At 33.7% G+C, this 19,288-nt stretch overlaps 2 protein-coding genes across 4 annotated transcripts; one reads left to right on the plus strand and one right to left on the minus strand.

The window, feature by feature from the left end:
- Positions 1–53: 53 nt before the first annotated feature.
- On the plus strand, positions 54–824 carry LOC148195048 (uncharacterized). Its single transcript, XM_088095064.1, has one exon. It carries the CDS (start codon positions 54–56, stop codon positions 822–824), a length of 771 nt encoding a protein of 256 aa, XP_087951190.1.
- A 12,303-nt stretch (positions 825–13,127) lies between these two features.
- LOC148195049 (type I inositol polyphosphate 5-phosphatase 8-like) lies at positions 13,128–18,839 on the minus strand. 3 transcript variants are annotated; one of them, XM_088094694.1, is made up of 10 exons: positions 18,552–18,838; positions 17,564–17,609; positions 17,347–17,431; positions 16,871–16,964; positions 16,651–16,755; positions 15,731–16,031; positions 15,353–15,552; positions 15,145–15,253; positions 14,781–14,929; positions 13,584–13,946 (listed from the first exon to the last, which is right to left on the minus strand). In XM_088094694.1, exons 2-10 carry the CDS (start codon positions 17,594–17,596, stop codon positions 13,634–13,636), a joined length of 1,389 nt encoding a protein of 462 aa, XP_087950820.1. In that variant the 5' UTR covers positions 17,597–17,609; positions 18,552–18,838; the 3' UTR covers positions 13,584–13,633. The 3 variants fall into 3 exon arrangements, 2 of the variants coding, with proteins under 2 accessions (XP_087950820.1, XP_087950819.1); XR_015780875.1 differs by lacking the exon at positions 18,552–18,838 and adding an exon at positions 13,128–13,265 and having other exon boundaries at positions 13,510–13,946; positions 17,347–18,507; XM_088094693.1 differs by having other exon boundaries at positions 17,347–17,609; positions 18,552–18,839.
- Positions 18,840–19,288: the final 449 nt, after the last annotated feature.

The raw sequence follows: 19,288 nt of genomic DNA on the forward strand, positions 1-19,288 counted from the left end.
GAAAATGTGAGGAGAAGGACGAGGGAGAAAAAAATCAAGAGAGTGAGAAAAAGATGCGTGAGTATGTCCCTACAATTCCATTTCCTCAAAGGTTGAAGAAGCAAGAACAAGCCAAGCAATTTGCAAGATTTCTTGATGTTTTTAAGAAGCTCCACATTAATATTCCATTTGCTGAAGCATTAGAGCAAATGCCAAGTTATGCTAAATTCATGAAAGACTTGCTGTCAAAGAAAAGGAAGATTCAAGAAGATGAAACAATTATGCTCACAGAGGAGTGCAGTGCAATAATTCAACAAAAATTGCCTCCAAAGTTGAAAGACCCAGGAAGCTTTGTCATTCCATGTGAGATTGGAAACATAACTGTGGGTAAAGCATTATGTGACCTTGGAGCAAGTATCAATTTGATGCCTTTGTCCATTTTTAAAAGGCTGGGTATTGGTGAAGTAAAGCCCACTATGATAACTTTACAATTGGCAGACCGATCAATGACTTATCCTTATGGAATTGTGGAAGATGTTCTAGTGAAGGTGGATAAATTCATTTTCCCAGCTGATTTTGTGGTTCTTGACATGGAAGAAGATGCTAGAGTCCCAATTATATTGGGAAGACCATTCTTAGCAACAGGAAGAGCATTGATAGATGTAGAACAAGGACAATTGATGTTAAGAGTGGCAGATGAAAAAGTCACATTTTCTATGACTGAAGCAGTGAAGCACAAACTTGACAGAGAGGACTGTTTCAAAGCTGAAATACTTGAGTCTCTTGTGTTGAAGGAGATAAATTTCCATGTAAAGCAGAATCCATTAGAGAGAACTCTACTGTAGGAATGGAAGCAAAGGAGTTGAAAAGAGAAATTAATGATGAAGAGGTGGTGAAGTGTGCTCATCAATTGGAAGTGCTGAAGCCAATATTCAATTCCACTAGAGGAATAGAAGATTTACACAAGAGTGAAGATGGAGGAGTAGAAACGTCCAAGGTGGAATTGAAACAACTCCCTTCTCACCTTACATATAGGTTCCTTGATGAGCAAAAGCGTAATCCAGTAATTGTGAGCAATGAACTTTCATGTACTGAAGAAGATAAACTTTTAAGGGTGTTGAGGGAGTATAAATCGGCCCTTGGGTGGAAAATTGATGATTTGCAAGGTATTAGTCCTATTGTGTGCATGCATAAAATTTATTTGGAAGAGGATTGTGAAGAAGGGCTGATAGCATTTAGGTTGCATAATGTGTCTTATAGACTCACTTTAGCTGAGTTCAATGCAATCTTTGGTTTCCCAACTGGAGGTGAAAGGAACTATCCTAGAAGTTTTGATGCTTGGTCTTTTTGGTATCAATTGTCTCAATCAAGCTCTTTTGTCTCATCTGATTCCAAGGAGGCTAATATCCAACACCCCTGTTTTAGATATGCCCACCGCCTCATGGCTCATACACTATTTGCTAGGGGTGATAGTCATTCTGCGGTTCGAAAGTCAGAATTATTATTCTTGTGGGGTATGGTTAACGATGTTCCATTAGACTCAGGAGCTTGGTTGGCAAGGCAGTTTCTCAAGGTAGGAAAAGCATCCTCTGGGCAAATAGCAATTGGTGGCTTGATCACCATTATTGCTTTGCATCTCAACATTTCTTTGGAGAATGACAAGGCAATCTCAGGGAATTCCCGAATTGATTTGGAAATGTTAATCCATAATGAGATGCTGGTGAAAAGGGAAGATCACTATTGCTTAGTCATGAGTGCTATCACAGGATTGCAACCTCAACGTCTTCCAAATCCAGAGTTCACCTCAGTGCAGGGTAAAGATAGTTGGACCTTCTCTGCTTCTCAATGCCAAAATCCCCTTCATCATGATCCAGAACCGTCATCTCACATACCTCCAGTTCCTCAGCCTTCTACGGCTGACACTAATGCTCATATCCAGCAGTTCCTTACTGAACTCAAAGCACAACAACTCCTACATTATCAGGAGTTCATCCAATTTAGGGACTATCAAATTCTTCATCAGCAAAAGGTGGAACAACTCTTACAAGAAGTTCTCACCAAGCTCAACTCTAGTCATCACTAATCTTGTGAGTTCTAACCCCCTGTATTTTTTTTTACTTTCCATACATTGGGGACTTTGTAAATATGTAGGCTTAGGGTGTTTGTATGTATGACATCTTACATTTTGCATTTGCATGTGCATTTAACGTTTATATGGAAATGTATCATTTTAGCTTTGAGTTCTATGTTTTGAACAATGATATTTTCTAAGCACATTGTGAATAGATTTCTGATTGCTTGTTGGAAAACTTCACACACTACACAGTGCGATTTGACACTAAGATACTAATGGAAGATAATATTTGGGGAAAGGATAGAAAATATTTTCTGTTAGGTTTCTATGGTGACACTCACTGCACTTGGTTACTGGAGAATTGTCTGTCAAAGTTTATATATATATAAAAAAAAAAAAAAAACACAACAATAAATTGCGGAATAAATTGACACCCCTTTGAGACTATATGTTACTGGGGAAGAGACACTCCTTTGAGACTGAGTGTGGCAAGTGGAAGACCCATGCTTAGTTGACAGGTAAGTGTTTTCTAAGTGAGGAACCTAATAGAAAATCTTTTTCAGGACACTTCAATGTCAAATATTATCTGCCTTAATGTCTTGTGTCATACCTCAATTCAGTAATTGCACTTAGGGTCCCAATAAGTTAGTCATTATGCTTGAAATTTTGTGAAGTATGGGCTTGAGGAATATCATTGTTTGAACTAAACTTGAAATGAGATGGTATGTTTCCATTTAGGTTTTATATCATTCTGTGTGCATAATCATTCTGTGTTAGTTGAATTCTCTTTGCTTGAGGACAAGCAAACGTCTCAGCATGGGGTATTTTGATGTGTGAGTACATGTAATTGCATTCATGTCTTAGTTTAGGTCATTTGCATGCATAATTGCATTCATTGAAGGATTTAGTCATGGATTATCTCTGTTTCGGATCATACATTGGCATTTTGTGTTTTTATTGTAGATTGATGATTCTAAGTGCCAAAATCACAATTTGGGAAGAATTGATGTACAAGATACCAAGATGAATCCAGAGAGTTCAACAACCAAGCTGTGAACAGTCTCACAACCTGTGGAGTTACATGTGGATGTTGCTTCTAAATGGAGTTGCAAAACAGAAAGTTCAACAACTGTGCTGTGAAAGTTCCCACAACCTGTGGAGTAATCTGTGGATTCACGAAAGAAAACAGAATTAAAGCAGAGAAGAACACAAGCAGAGTGGGGAATTTTCCATGGGCTGTGAAAGTTTCCAGGAGCAGTTATTGAGCAGTTAGTGATCTCTTTTATGACTGATTTAAAGAGATTAAATTAAAGGAAAATTGGAGGAAGTTAGGGAAAAGGAAAACCACTCTCCTAAAAAAGAGGAATTTGTGGAAATGATGGGGGAGGATGAAAACACGTGGAAGGGTGAGACAAAAAGGGGGAATTCACGCACAACAGAGGGCTTCTTCTTCTTCGTCTTCTTCTGTAGCTTTTTGGAGACTTTTGCTTTAGAGTACTTCTCTTACATTATGCAGAACTAATTTTCCATTTTGTTAGTGGATTGATGTAGTGCTTTGGATTATATTTTCTGAACCTTTTTCAATTGATGTTAAGTTCATTATAATTATCCCAGTGTTCTATTTATGTTTTAATGTCTATTCTATGAGCAGTTTCACAGTTGGGAGATTGGGAATTGCTTGCGTTTATAAATAGAACAGATTAGATGCTGTCACAATTGGGAAATTGGGCAGGACTAGTTAGTTTGAATTGAGATATGATTGTTCTTCATGATCTTGTTGAATTTGTAATTGGCCTAAGGGATTGGGGATTCAAATTCAAGGGATACGTTTGCCTACTAAGGGATTAGGGGTAAACAAGCTCTAAATAAACTCAAGTGGATAATTATAATTTACACATCGATTGAAAAGGGGAGGAAATTATATGAAAAGGTATGAAATCAATTCTCTAACATTGTTTATACTATTTGAATTTCCATCACTTGTTTATGTTCATCATTCTACTTGACAATCTTTGTTGCTCAAAATTAAGTAAATTAGTAAACTAGTACTCAACTCATTCAATCCTTGAGGACGATATTTTGTTACTACAATTACGATTGGTACACTTGCCAAACGTACATCATTAGAAGTTGATAAAAATGGTTAGAAACAGTCAAGGGGAGTTCTGTCATAATTCTGCATAATTCTGCAGAATTATGCAAAACACTGTAGTTGAACGTTCGGTCTTAGTGGGTGGTCTTGGTAACGTTTGGTCTTAGTGGGTAGTCTTGGTAACGTTTGATCTTAGTGGTGGTCTGGATAGCGTTCGGACAAGGCTCTAGGTGTTCGGCCAAGGCCCTAAGCGTTCGGCCAAAGCTTTAAGTGTTCGGCAAACTTTCTAGCGTTTGGTTTTCTCTTAGTGATCAGTCCTAAATAATGCTCAGTCACTTCTTCAGGCTTATCTTTTTTGTCCATTGGAAAGTTAGACAACGTTCAGTCTACTAATAAGTGCCCATCCATAATGATACCGTTTGGTCTCCTAAAGGGTTTTCGGCCAAAGCTCATAGTGTCCGGTGCTAGTCTCTTTTGCTCTTGTTTTGGGTTGAATTAAGTGTGTGGGATGATTGGGATGCATAGTATGATCATGGTAATGTTATTACACTGAAAGTATGTGAATGTATGAGACATGTTTGGTGGTTGAATGTAACAAGTATGTGTAATGGACGTAATTCCATGGATCTCAAGGGAGGTCACATGGTGGTGCCCTATGTGTAATGGACGTAATTCCATGGCCTCAAGGTGGGGATTCATGGTGGTGCCCTCTATGTTTGGAATGATTGCATGGTAGCTCAATTTTGGGGGTTTTTCTGACGCTCCAATGGTCTTTCATTCTCAAGTAAGGAGGATTGATCCATGTGGTGAGGAGTAGTAGGAGGTCCTAGTCTTGGTTGCTTCCAGTATGGCCCAAGGTGAGTGATAACAGACTAACCTCGTGAGTGTGGTAGGGTGAAGCCCATTGGCAATGGCTTTGCAAAGTAGTAGAGGCCACCACGAGTGCATAACCCGCCATAGCTCGGCAATCATTCTAATCCGGACGAGTCAAGTGTAAAGTGTAAGAAGTCATGTTGCGTGGTCTATTATATCTGCCTTTAATTGCATATTGTGTGTGATTGGTATAACATGATTTTTTGTATATCTAACTCACCCTTGCTTGTGTGTTTGTGTTTGCTTGGGTATGCTTTCTTTTGCAATGATCATCCACTTGGATGTGAGCAGAGATGAATAAGGTGCCTCTGGAGCAAACCTTGAAGAAAGATGATGCCGCTACTTAGTCTTTATAGGACTTTCTTAGTTACTTCTTGTATTTCGAAATACTCTAATATGTTTAAGTTTTAAATTCCGACTATATTTGGGATGGCTGTAAGCTTATCGGCTTTATTTACAATCTACTCTCACTGTTCTCCTTTATTATAATGTAGACTTACTATATTATATGCTACTATATAATCTGAGATGTTACCTTTCATGTTTAATGTTTTTTTCATTAATTAAAAAAACAAATTCAATTTCGATCGGATATTCCCTTTATTATTCTTTTATGTTGTTTATGAAATATGGTTCTTTTGAAGTTATAATTGATGATTGGTTTTCAATTTCTTCTTTATTATAGAATTTAGAACTGTACGTGAGATTTTCACCTTAATTAATTTGACAATGAGTTGCTGTATCTTGACAGAGAAGTACGCTTTCGTGCTCAATCTAGGTTATTTCTATTTGTTTCTTCAATTATATTTGTATTATATTTTTGTTGTTATTTGTTTAACTGGATGAATCTTCTATTATTTATATCTTTGTCTTATTCTTATATAATTATTATTTATTTTGATTATATTTTTAACATTTTTAGAGAGAAAAAAAATATTCTTACTCATGATTGTTCCTTTTATTGCAAAAGTTAGAGATAATGTTATATATAATATGTTAGTCATGGATATGATTAAATCATTCTCAAGTATACCTAAAAAATTTATGAGTAAAATTTCTTTTTCTACTAGTAACAACAAATAAAATTTTGGCTCATTGAAATATAGTTATACTTTTTTTTGTGATATATAAAGCTACTAATTAATTTGTTATGAATGTTTTTGATAAAGATATTTGATGTGATGGATATATTTTAAGTACTTTGTCTAATAATATTTATAAAATATCTTATCATACTAAACTTGTTATTGAGTAATGGAAACACTTAAATTAAAATATGAGTTTGTTGAAAAGTTTTATGTAAATATTCTTATAAAAAATAGTTGAATTTGAAACTTATGAGGTTCATGAATTTAAAAATGTTGCTTATTATATGAAATTAAAAGAAAATGTTTTACTTGACATCGTGTTTATCAGTTTTATGATTTAAATATGTTCCCTTCATGGTTTGGTTGTGCATTTAAAACATAAGTTTGAATTTATTTATTTTTTTATGTTTTGATTATGTCTATTTGAGTTGAGGAAAAATATCGTTTTTACTTTTAATGTTTGTTCAAAATTTTCAGTCTAATTACAAACTTGAAGTTAATACTAATACTATAGATTTCTCATTTGTCACTAACCTTCGCGATTATTTTATAGACTATAAGACTAATGCGTATACTAATAAAAAATATTTTTTTACCCGATAATAAAAGAAAAAATATTTTGTTTATTAATAAGTGACTTTTTAGTATAATAGGAGAGTTGTTATTACTAGTTTGTTTTTGTTTTTAAATGATATATTTATGATGGTTTTGTTTTAGTTAAGGTTTATGCCTTTTTATCTTCAAATAAAATATTTATTACTTATTCTTTGATCATTATAAATGTTGAAAGTTGTGATATGTGACATAGTTAAACTAGATCACATAAATTTAAATTCTAATAGAAGAATGAGGTCTTTTAATCAAATAACACTAAACGAGACAAGAATATGAAAATACATAAATCAGAATAATAGGATAGGCTGAAACATAAGTGTTAGGAACAAGATTCTCAATCATCCATAAACATAGAAAAGCCTTAGAAAAACACTTCGAAAAACAACTAGGTTAAAGCTTCCAAACGCAACGGTAAACAAATTACAAGTCAAATCGTCTAAAAGAGTTATGCTAAACACGTATATCCAATGGTAATCAGTTGAAATCTCAAGAAGTGAAAAGGTGTCGAGACAATGTCTTTGACCAAAGCCTCTAAAATACTTAAACAAAGATCCAAAAATCTATAAAGGATGAAACATGTTAAACGCTTTAACTCTAGAAAGGCAATATCCAAAAACCATTTATAACAGATTAGACGGTACCATGAGCTAAAATCTTTACTTCGTCCAACGCGATGAAGTTCTTACTCAACAAATGATATCTTAAGGAAAAACTTAAATGATAAATGTTACCTCAACGATAGATAATGCAAAAAACACTTTTTATTCTGAACAAGCATTAAGTGTCATTAAATGTTTAACGTTCAAAAACAACAAAAGTGATTAGAGATAAAACATATATGTTGCATGCATAATATACTATATTCTATGCATATAACCTACTACATGCATCCACGTGATCTATTTGAAGTATATCAGAAGTGGACATAAGAGACAAAGAAGACATTCACGGGATGTTCTCTTCGTAAGAAGACGTGTTTGAAGATAATACAACCTACTTTGAACAAAGTACTAAAAGAATAAGCATGCTCTAACAAGTTGACTTTAACCAACGGTTGCTTCACATGCAAGACAAAGAAAACACAAGATTCAAGGCCAAGAGCTCAATCTAACAGATACCTTTTGAAAAAGCCTTTAAATAGAAGATCATTTATAGGAAGAATAAAGAGGATAGCTTACAACGTAAAAGAGAAGCAAAGAGAAGCTCAAGCAAAAAGAAATTTTCTGAGAAGAAAAAAAGAAAAATTAAGCAATACTCTCGAGTTTTATTGTAATATTTGCTTACTATTATAAGAAGAGAGAAAAGCGAAAAAAGATAAACACTCAGCAAGTCTATAGATTGTATTGTATTGAACACATATCCTCTATATGAAAGTAATCATCTAAATGACTTGTTAGCAATCGATTGATTGCAATTTTGAAAAGAATTAAAACACTTGTTGTTAAACTCAAACGAGTTAAGGAAATCTGGCCAACGTATTAGAAGATACCAGGATTGTCCAGTACCAGGAGTGGTGCGAATATTCAACTAGTTTAGGGTAGTTGAAGGTTATTTGTTGACTAGGGATACTAGGAATAATGTGAATACTCAATTAGTCTAGGGTAACGGGAAGTTATTCGTTGGCTAGGGATACCAGGAGTGGTGAAGAATACTGCACAACTAGGAGTGAGTGAACCTCAACTAGGCAACGTATCGGGGGATACTGGGAGTGCCTAGTGATACCAGGAGTGGTGAGAATACTAGTTGCAATCTTGTTGAAGATTATAGTTGAACCCTATGTGGATAGAAGAGACTTGACGTAGCTTAGTTGATGTGAACTAGTATAAAAATATATGTGCATTTATTGTTTAATTCTATCTAAATGTTTCTCTTATAAAACCTGTAGTTGTATTTTAGTTTTAAATACAAGAGCTTCCCATACTAAACGAGTGTTCATAAAAAAGGAAGTTCTTACAAACACTATAGTGAATATCATATATGGCACGTGAAAAGAATTCTTTGTTTATAATCATTTACAAGGTCAAGCGTTTAACAACTACTTGAAAAATCTTGTACTCAACGAAAGTGCTGTAAAAGGAAGGTTTCAATTTTTTTTTTCCGTTAACACTATTCAACACCCCCTCCCCCCTCTTCTAGTGTTTTTCAGGTACTTCAGTAAAGGATACAAAATGTATAATTACAAAAAAACATTTTTTGAGAAATTGTCATGTGAGTATTGTGTTAGATGACATGGTGTGGTTTTAATATTTTGGGTTTGTTGGTTTATTTTATTTCTTGGCTACAAAGGACAATTGTTCAAATTTGGTGATTTAACTAATGTGTATAGGTAAATATAAGTGTGGTTTACAATGTTTTGGCACAAAGAAAATGTGTAACAAAGGTTGACAGTTGTATAACTTAAAATGGGTTAACATTTAAGTTATTTTAATTTGGTAGTGACACTAGAATTATATTATATATATTAAAGTTAACAATATATATGGTGAAGCTTTATATTGTACTTGTCATATTCTCAAATAAAATTTCACATAAAGGTTGTCATAAAATTCCTTATGAGTTATGAAAAAAAAGGAGAATCACATTTAAAATATTTCTATGTGAGGTGTCTTGCAAAGGTTAATATATCTTTTAATAAGAAAATAAAATTTCTTGGTTATGTATTTTGAAGTGAGTGAAATTTATTGGGTTAAATATGTTTTTACTCCCTAAACTATTGGTCGTTTCTGGTTTCGTCCCTCTTTCAAAGTAAGGTACAATTTGGTCCTCATTCTTTTCGAAAACGTTCGTTTTAGTCCTCGAAAACGTTCGTTTTAGTCCTCGAAAACTAACACCGTTTAAAAATTTGGTCCTCATTTAGCAACAAAATGAGGACTAAAACTAAAATTCCGAGGACTAAAACGAACGTTTAGAAAAGAACAAGGACCAAATTGTACCTTACTTTGAAAGAGGGACGAAAACCAGAAACGACCAATAGTTTAGGGACTAAAAACATATTTAACCCAAATTATTACAATACTATTGTGAAATCTAGAAATATTTTCTAATAAATTGACTAAAATTGTTTGTGATATCTCTAGTATTATTTTTCATCTTGTGATAATATTATGTGTGATTCTTTTTGTTATATGGCATTCAATATATGAAGCTTCTTGATATTATTAAAGGATATATTAATGCAAATTGGATTTTGGTTCTGGTGACACAAGATCAACTACTTGTATTATGTTTTCTTTTGGTGGAGATGCAATATCATAAAAATATGCTAAACAAACTGTTATTTCATGGTTTATCATGAAAGTCAAAGATTATTGCTTTAGATATTGTTACCACTAAAGTATAATTTCTTAAAAAATTTCTATGTGATTTACCATTTTTAAATAAACACATACAATAGATTGTAACACTTAAGTTGCTATATCTAAAGTTTCTTGCAAAAAAATTTTAAAAAAGAAAGTAGCTATAATTAAGTGTGAGACACAAGTGTATTATAAACTTAATTATTCACAGTATTATTTCTCTTGACTTTGTCAAGTAAGAAAGAAATATTACCAATATACTTACCAAAAAGTTGATGCATAAAAACTTGATTGGTTGAAGGGAATGAGACTACAACTCATAAATTAGTTACAACAATAGACACACATCTCCATATGAATGTTGATCTCATAGAATGGAGTTCAATGGGTAACGAAGTTGTTGTTGACTTAAAGTACTATAAATTGTGACAAAAATAAAGTTGAGGTATGTGCATTGTCATGCTTAATTATAAATACCACATAATAAACCTAATAATAATTATTGGAGACTGTGAGTAACAAATCATCCTTTGAAGGTTTACCTAGTAAGTGTGATGCTGGAGCTATCATTGTGAGACATAGGCAAGTCTCTCGGTGACACTTATGAAACAAGATATATGCCCAAGACCATAATGGACAACCACTAATTAGAACCTAAAATAAACACTTATATTGTATGTTTTATTTACTAAAACTCGTAATTTAAGACAATTAAATATCTTTATTTTTTTGGTGGAAGTTTATAAACACTAGATGTAAGGCTCAACCTGCAAAGGTTCCTTACACTAAAATACAATATTTTGTTTTAAAATATGATATAATTTATTTTTTAAATCATGTACGAAATTGTTAAAAATATTTTATAATTTTAAAAATAAATAAATAAAATAAAATCCTGCTACTAATGTTTTCATGTAATATTAATTTTATAAGTAAATGTTATTTATTGATAAAAAGTTTTTACATTTATTCTATTAATTCCAAATTATTTTACTTTAAAATCATATTTATTATAATTGAATACTAATTCTCTCTTCTATCTATAAATACGTTTGATCTATAGGGAGAAAATAAACAACATACATATCAATTCATATAAAGTGTTTTTAGCCTTATGGTGTAATTATTTTTTAAGACATTGTGTTTACAAGGTTAAAGATCCTTTACTACACTTAATATGAGGGGTAGTTATATTTTGGGAGAGATGCGTGTATAATGTTGTTTTGTTTGATACATATGAAATAAATACTACGACATAGGTTTGGTATTGAACTTTCACAAATTAAAGACAACATGAAAGCAATAATTAATCATGTATACAACAAAGAGGAAGCAGCTTTTTTAGAGGAATTATACATGATTTTCTACGCTTCGCCGACGACCACAACCAGCAACCGCATGCCACTAGAGTTGTGCCACAACTATCAACCTCGCCGGAGCAAACCGGAGCTCCACCCCACACCTGCAGCAGAATCAGGAGCTCCTCGCGACGCCACCAAAATCACTGCACCCAGATCTGCGATGCCACCAGCCAAACAGCTCGCCGAAAAAGCAACACTTGATCGGAACCGTTGCAACCACGGCAGAGAACGCGACCTCCTTAAACTCTGAGGAAGAAAAGAGTGAAAGTTGCAGACCCTCTTCTGCAAGTCCGGGAAGAAAACGCTTATTTTGAATTTGAATGAAGAAGCTGTGGATGATGTAGGAAAATGTTCAAGTTATTCTCGAAAAATGTTTGTTTTTCCTTTTGATTTCTATTTTTTTTTAAAATAATCCATTCCCAAATGTTCTATAAACTTATTTTGGCTGATAATTTTGTGTACAGGAGTAACGCTCAAGTTGGATCTTTGATGTATGCAGCTCCAGGTTGGATTCTTTTTCTCATGTTTATAAATATGATTTGTACTTTATCTTCGTTTGTTTGCAATCAATGTGTTCAAAGTCCATGCGTTTGAGGGGTTCACTGTTCTAACAAACACCACTTTCATCTTTAATCATTATGACTACGTTGTTTCCCAAATTAACAATTAAAAATGAGGTCAAGATAATAATACTAGATTATGTAAAATAATAAAAGAAATTACTAGTACAAAACATAGTATTATAATCTTAAAAATACAGATTAAATCATTTACAATATTAAAAATTAAATATTTATTTAGATAACTTTAGGGAAAAGGTTTAAAGACTTTAGATATTTAGAGGAATAAAAATTTAATTAAATGACTTTTAAACCAATTATACTTTTGCAAATTGTAAAAAACAAATCATTTTCAACCTTTTTTAGGTGAAAATAAAACTCATTAGAAAGTGACACTAAATACGACTAGCACAGTTTCAGACAAAAACTAATTATCTCTCGTGAATACTTTCTACTAATAATGATTAGAATAATAAAAACAATAATGTAACAAAAAGCCATGTTTTTAGAAAATAAAATGTTTTTCCATTCTCTCTTACATGGAAATCTGATCGTGTTTCAACGCGTCAAATAAGAACAGAAATGGAACAAAAAAATTAAATATATTTTCAATATCTATAAAATGAATGTATTTTAATTTTTTATAAGAAAATTGAATTTTTCTCCCTGAAATTATTTCAGTTATTATAAAATGATAGTTTTCTGGGCTTTTTACACGTTGCAGGTGGGGTTAGGAAAATAGAGGACGCCGAATAACAATATCTGATGCTTAAAGTAGGCCGAAGCCTGTATTCTCACTCTATTGGACCTTACGCGGCCCAAATAAAGTTCTTTAAAATATGTTTACACAAAATGCGTTCAAATATTAGGTAGTGAGATTTAATATCCTGAGTGTGATTGCATTCTAAAGCCACGTTATGTGAAACTTTATATTACTACTTTTACCATCATTATTACTAATACTAACATCATATAACTCATGATTTAATTCATTAAATATTCAAAATTAAAAACAAAAACTTGCTGAATACCCAACAAAAACTCAAGGATTTATTTGTGCTGCAAAGCCATGACAAGTATCATATTAAGCTGGTATAGATTTTTACATAACAAAATTCGATACACTGTATTGAACAACAACAGAAAAAGTAAGAAACAATTTGATTTACAATTTTCTTCAAATGGCCATGAAAATAGACTAACCAATCAAACATTTGGAAGATGGAAACCTTATAGTTTACCAAAAGCTCAGAAAAAAGGAGCACGCATCCGATGCACTTCCTCCGCTTGAGTTCAGAATCTATGCTGAATTTTTGGTATTGTTCCTCTGATGTTCATACATTAAAAATAAAAAAGATTTAATGTACACGAACATCAAAATATATTAGTGTATTTTGAAGCACATCAGATAAGCAACACCAAGAATTCAACGGATAATTGCTAGCTCTACACATTTTCAGCTTGGAAAGGCGGAAGGGTGGGGGCATGTGAACTTTTTACAGCATAAAATAGTAATGAATTGAATCCTCTGTTCCAACAAGAAAAAAAAGTGAGGAACACAGAACCCAAACCTTGTCAGGGCACACCGCGAGCTGCGGCAACTCGATGGTCGTGTCACTTGTGTGTTACTTTTGTTCCTCGGAAAGTGGTGAGTGGTGACCACTTGGTGTATATATAGTATCATATTCCTGTGTACTAACTGAGAACCCTGCAGGTGTGGTGTCTATGTTCCCTGGTTAGTAACAATAGTTGTTCCTCTGCCTGAACTTTAGCAAAGCAAGAAGAGGACAAGGCAGCGTTTGTCAGGGTTCTAGAGGAGCATGACCTTGACATTGAGATTGAGCCACTCTCTGATGCAGACACAACACAGGAACTTAGCTTCTTACATGTCATGTCCACCTGAACCGAGAACAGTGAATACACTGGCCTGTGGTCTGAGAATTTTGACTCTCCTCTCACGTACCATAACTGCTCCACGCCTTCTCCTTTCCACAGAATTCGATCGCACCTTTTGTTTTGTCCCACACAAACAACTTCACTTCAGTTCGATTCATTCATCCATCAAACATAACTTCAACACTAAAATCATAATCACATCTCATCATTTATTGCATCAGATGTTTCAAATGTTTTATAAATAATGATTATGATTCGTTAACCATGTGTTTTTTTTTTTATTGGCGAGAATGAGAAGCAATTTGCCTGGCTCTATGCATGCATGATAATAAAAAAAATTATGGTCGGTTATTGCAGACCTGGCATCATTTAACTTAGTTAATTCAAAAGAGAAGAGTTTGATGAAGATGGGTTTGTGTTATTATGGTGAGATTTTTTTAGATTGGTCGATGATAGTTGGTGGAGGTTTCATGTGGTTTATATAAAATTACGTTGAAAAGGATGGTATAGAACATACAGTGTTTCCCCGCGACCCATCATTCACTCACCATTTTGGATTATGTCATAAAACGTAGCCAATGATTTTACTTTATTATTGCTCGAATCACTTGCTTATGGTTTGACTAATTCTGAGCATTAAACAATCCACAGTTGCGAATATATTATGCACCACAGGGAAATCCTTTTCAAAGGCTTGTTCATAAAGAATTGCAAGTGGTATTTCATTACGTACCAACCAAGTGAAGTTGCTTAATTATGCGTAGCATGGTTGAAAATTATGTTCAACTAGAGATATCTTAATCGCAAAAGGTCGTCTCAACTTGGCATCACTGAACGTCACAGCATACACAAAAACAGACGGCAACATGATATAATGACACTCCTGTTGTGGATAAGAAGAGTTTTGATTTCAACACAAAGGTTTGTTACTAATATTAAATCTTACCAAGCCGGTGTTCGTCGTTTTTCCTTGGACTTGTTTGTTTGAGCAACATACTGGTCAGAATCAAATAAGTATTTGTAAGTTGGAGCAAAGTATATCTTCCCTTCCTTCCATTCTTTGAACACTCTACCAGCTCTTTGCTCTATCCTCAGCTGTCACAACACAATCAAAACAACAAAATGGTAAGACCAAGACAAAATATTATTATATATGTTATGTAAATATTTGTCGAAATCACAGTATTTATGAACATCTAATGTAAGAAACACTAATTTTAAGCCTAACTTATAAAAGTTTGCACTCACTTTGAACTTATCTCTAGGTGATGTAGGACTTTCAACAAACACAACAAAATAAATGTGATTACCTGATCCTTCTCTAACAGTGCCTGCCAATCATTCTTTTTCAGAAGTTCAAGTGTATCATCATAACCAGCAGCAAGGCGATAATTCAAATCCCCAAGCCAAATAATCTTGCTGCAGATACCAAAAAAAAAATAAAAGGGTCATCAGTATGTTATGGTAATTGATAGAAAATTATTAGATTATTTCTGAAAGTGGAATGAAAGAACATACTCATGGTCTAATATGGTTTCAGGAGGTGGGAATGGTTGGGCAAGAGCTTTGAATGAGTGAGAAAATTTAGTTTTCTTTAAGATCTCTGATACGTCTAAGTTTCTTCGAATCTCGTCACCATCTTTCTCTCCAGAGGCCAAGTGGGTACCAACAAAGCAAAACGTCGTGTGATACAATGTCATGCTAATCGATACTGAACCCTGTTGAGTGATAAGCAATCACATACATCATCGTTCTAGCTAGTGGAAACTCTGTATTAAACATAATCTGATGCAGATAGATTTTTTTTAAGAAATTGTTCACCATTAACATGAGAGAAGGGAAATTAAGAAAAATGAATAATACATGAAAGGAAATTAGAGGAATGAATGAAGGAACCTTATTTCCAAGATAGCCCATGATGCCTCTACCAACGCAAGACACTTTTAAATTGGTGACATGCTTGTAAAGATCCTCACGTACCCACACGCACAAGAAGATACCCACCATTTGTTTACTTGCTGCAAGGCAATAATAGGGTTGTTCTTCATGTTCACTTGAGCTACATAATGTAGTACAACTTTCTTCACCGGTGTTAGAGTTCAAGGCTTCACGAATCAGAGTCAGCCACTTCGTTGCTGGGCCACTGTCCTCTGGCCCAAGCACGTTCCCTGCGTTTAGAGGTATAATTTCTTGGAACCTAAGGAAAACAAAATTTAGTATATTATATTACTCTACAATGAAAAAGAAAGACATGAATTTGTAGGAAGTGATGGAGCTAAATGATTTTCACATGGACATTATTTCAAGTCCCTAGAATTATCAGGCGCGAAACATGCAACTTGGCCAAAAGCTAAAACGCAAATGCACGTTATCATGAGCTGTGAACATGTTTTGTTTGCGTGGATGACGTGGTTCATCCAGCGAAGCTCATCAACCCAACAAGAGTTTCACTACATGCAAAATGCTCGTAGCAGTAAATGACAGTTTATTTAATATTAAGAAGTATTTATATTATCATAGAAATAAATTTTAAATCTAATTCAATTTTACAAATCTCACTTAAAATATTATGTGTATTTATTTATATATTATAAATTCGTCTAATTTATAATAGAATGCATTAAAAATTTATAAGTTACATTAATTTACTCTTTCGAGATAACAGTTGTGAAAACTGACAGTGTAATTATGAGTAAAGAATCTGTACTGGTTGAGATTTAAAAGACTTCCTTAAAGTGAGTAAAGAAGGAAGTTTTGAAAAGAAAATAGCATTGGTAGTAGGAAGAAAGAGAGAAGAAGTAAATAAAATAGCATACCCAATGACATAGATATCAGCTGGTGAAGGCAACATCAACCATTCCCTCAAGTTCAATCCTTGGTTTGGTGACTTTCCTCCCACATTCCACGTCCCTACGAACATCCTACAACCACACCCTCGGTCATATTTTCCTACTCAACAAAATTTCTGTAACCAAAATTATACTAAAAAACATCACATTCATACTTCAAAGGGGTATGTATGATGGCTATGTTTACCTAGGGTTGAGCGTGTCGATGTCACTGACAGATGGCGCCTCCTTCACCGCTGCGGAATGTTTCAATTCGTTTGTCGAATCCATCAGCCACCCCTCTTTGAAAATAATCCCCATAACCAAAATCAGTACTAAAATAAACAAAAACAAACACTAATTTATGTTTTTTTTTTCCTACAAGAAACCTAAAACCGTGTGGGTTTACAATTGCAGGTACAACGATCATAGGCCAAATTGAATTCCAGAGAATTAGCCACCCACGTGTCAGATTCAATGGAAAACGTCCCAGATGGGACCCAGGGCCCCCGTAACAAAATTCGGGCACCCTTATCAAAGTCACTTCCTTTTGTTCCATCACCATGTCTAATCACACTTCACTAACCCATCTACCACCAATCTGTCCCTCCAATTGCCGAGAAATTCACCCAAGAAAATCAAATCAAAATTAATACAAGAGAAAAACTCCAAACTGGAATTTACCTGGTAAAGAGTAATCTGGGTGAAAGCTATCACCGTTGCTCCTTTTATTGAGCCACTTCCTTACATTAAAATTTGGCCATGAAGTCTGTGACTCGAATATGAAAAAAAGAAAAAGAAAAAAAAAGATTGGGTGAGAGAGATCGTAAAGAACATGTATGACCAAAAGTAGAAGATATATAGAAAGGGCATTTGGGTTGGTTGTGTAGTGCATACTTACCTTGGATATCTTCTTCTTCAACTCCGTTCTCATTGTTTTTCTCCAACTGAACCAAATAAGACAACAGCAAATGATCAGGAACGATAAAATGCCATGGGAACGCGGGTGCCGGAGGTTAAAAAGCAACAGCAGGATTATCTAAATCCATGTGGGGATTTTTTACAATTAAAGTTGGAAATTTTGGTAAGTCATCAAGGGAGAAAAAACAACAAAATGGGTCTGGACACGGGATTTTTTTTCCCTTTTATTGTACGAGAAAACTAAGTTTATTGTTTGAAATTTTAATAAACTAGTTTTGAATAGTTTTCAACGGCAATATTTAAGAACCAGTTGCAGGGGAAACGGAGACAGCTTCTGAGTACTTAAAATATTAAAAAGAAAAGGGAAAGGAAATTGAGTTGTGTTATAGAATATACCAAAAAAGAGAGAGAAAGAAAGAGCTTAGAAAAAAGGCTAGGTGCATCTTTCTCTTCTGTTCTAAGGAATAATAATATCTCTTTATTAGGAGCTCCAGGTTTCCGCTTTACAGGTAAGAAAAACAGTGCGTGGATGAACCAAGCATCTGTGATCACATTCAACGTTGGTTCAAAAAGCGAAAGTTTGCGACTTTTTTCAAGGCAAAATCTGCACACAAACTGGGGTTGTCTACATCCAAAACCAGAAGATCGAAAAAGAAGCGGCGTGTGAGAGTGGATGGAAACACATCAATCAAACTGGACCCGGAATAGGAGTGGTGAAAACGAAACGAGGGACACCAAATCCGAAGGCTTTTCGAGAACGCGGAAAGAAGAAAAAACAAAAGAGAAAAAAGCACAGCAGTGATAGAAGCAAGACAAGAGCATATAACAAAAGAGAAAGAAGAATATTATAGAGAAGTGAAGTGGGTCAACGGCATTGGTTATTGTAGCATAGTGTGTGACTATTGTGCAAGAGATAAACAGCAATAAGAAGTAACAAATGAAAAACTAAAACGATGAAAAGCACTTACGATAATTTAGAAGAATGGTGGTTGTGTGGGGTTTCAGTGAAAACGATTCAGAAGGAGAGTGTGGATATGACAGAGTGGGTTGTTATTTCTTCTCAGGTTTGATGTTTCCTTAGTTCTTTCCCTTTGGATAATGATGTTGAAAGATGAAGAGAGAAGGGTGAAGAGTGCATAGAGGTAACACAAAAGGTTTTTTTGTGATGCGATGTAGCTTCTAGCTTCTTTGCCTTTATTGGTTTGTAGGGAAGGAAAGGCAGAACTCAGAAAGATGCAGAGGATGTTTTAATTCTTTTGGAGGTCTTTCGTGGAGAAGGGTTTTTTGGTTTTCTATAAACAACATAAATTCATGTATCTGCCAATCCAAATTATACCATAAACATAATTAAGATTTATAATAAATACTTTAAAAATAATAATTATCATTTATCCTATTAGCATTAATACCTTATTGAAGAATCCTTATATATTTAGATCAAATAATTTATAGTATATAAGAGGATTATAAGAAAGTTTTATAAAATTAAATTAATCTTAAAATTTACTTTATGATATAGTTTTAGAGTTATGAATTTAAGTATATTTTAGTAAAATTTGCATTTTTGTTAAACCTATATATCATCTATTATAAAAAATTGCTAAAAAAATATTTATTAATATTTAGTTTTACATTAATTTACATGTTTTTCAACCTAAAAAAATATGTTATAAATCTTATATTTAATTATATAAATAAAAACAAA

Source organism: Vigna umbellata, chromosome 7, assembly GCF_029865625.1.
Source record: "Vigna umbellata cultivar VRB3 chromosome 7, Vumbellata_1.0, whole genome shotgun sequence".
Taxonomy (NCBI): Eukaryota; Viridiplantae; Streptophyta; class Magnoliopsida; order Fabales; family Fabaceae; genus Vigna; species Vigna umbellata.

Excerpts from the sequence above, each read along its gene's own strand:
- LOC148195048 (XM_088095064.1), top strand. The coding sequence starts at position 54 with ATGCGTGAGTATGTCCCTACAATTCCATTTCCTCAAAGGTTGAAGAAG.
- LOC148195049 (XM_088094693.1), bottom strand. The coding sequence starts at position 17,596 with ATGAGAACGGAGTTGAAGAAGAAGATATCCAAGGTAAGTATGCACTAC. Across the intron at positions 16,965-17,346 it reads CCCAGATTACTCTTTACCAG|AGGGGTGGCTGATGGATTCG; the intron begins GTAAATTCCAGT and ends TTATTTTCAAAG. Across the intron at positions 14,930-15,144 it reads CACTGTTAGAGAAGGATCAG|CTGAGGATAGAGCAAAGAGC; the intron begins GTAATCACATTT and ends GTGTTGTGACAG.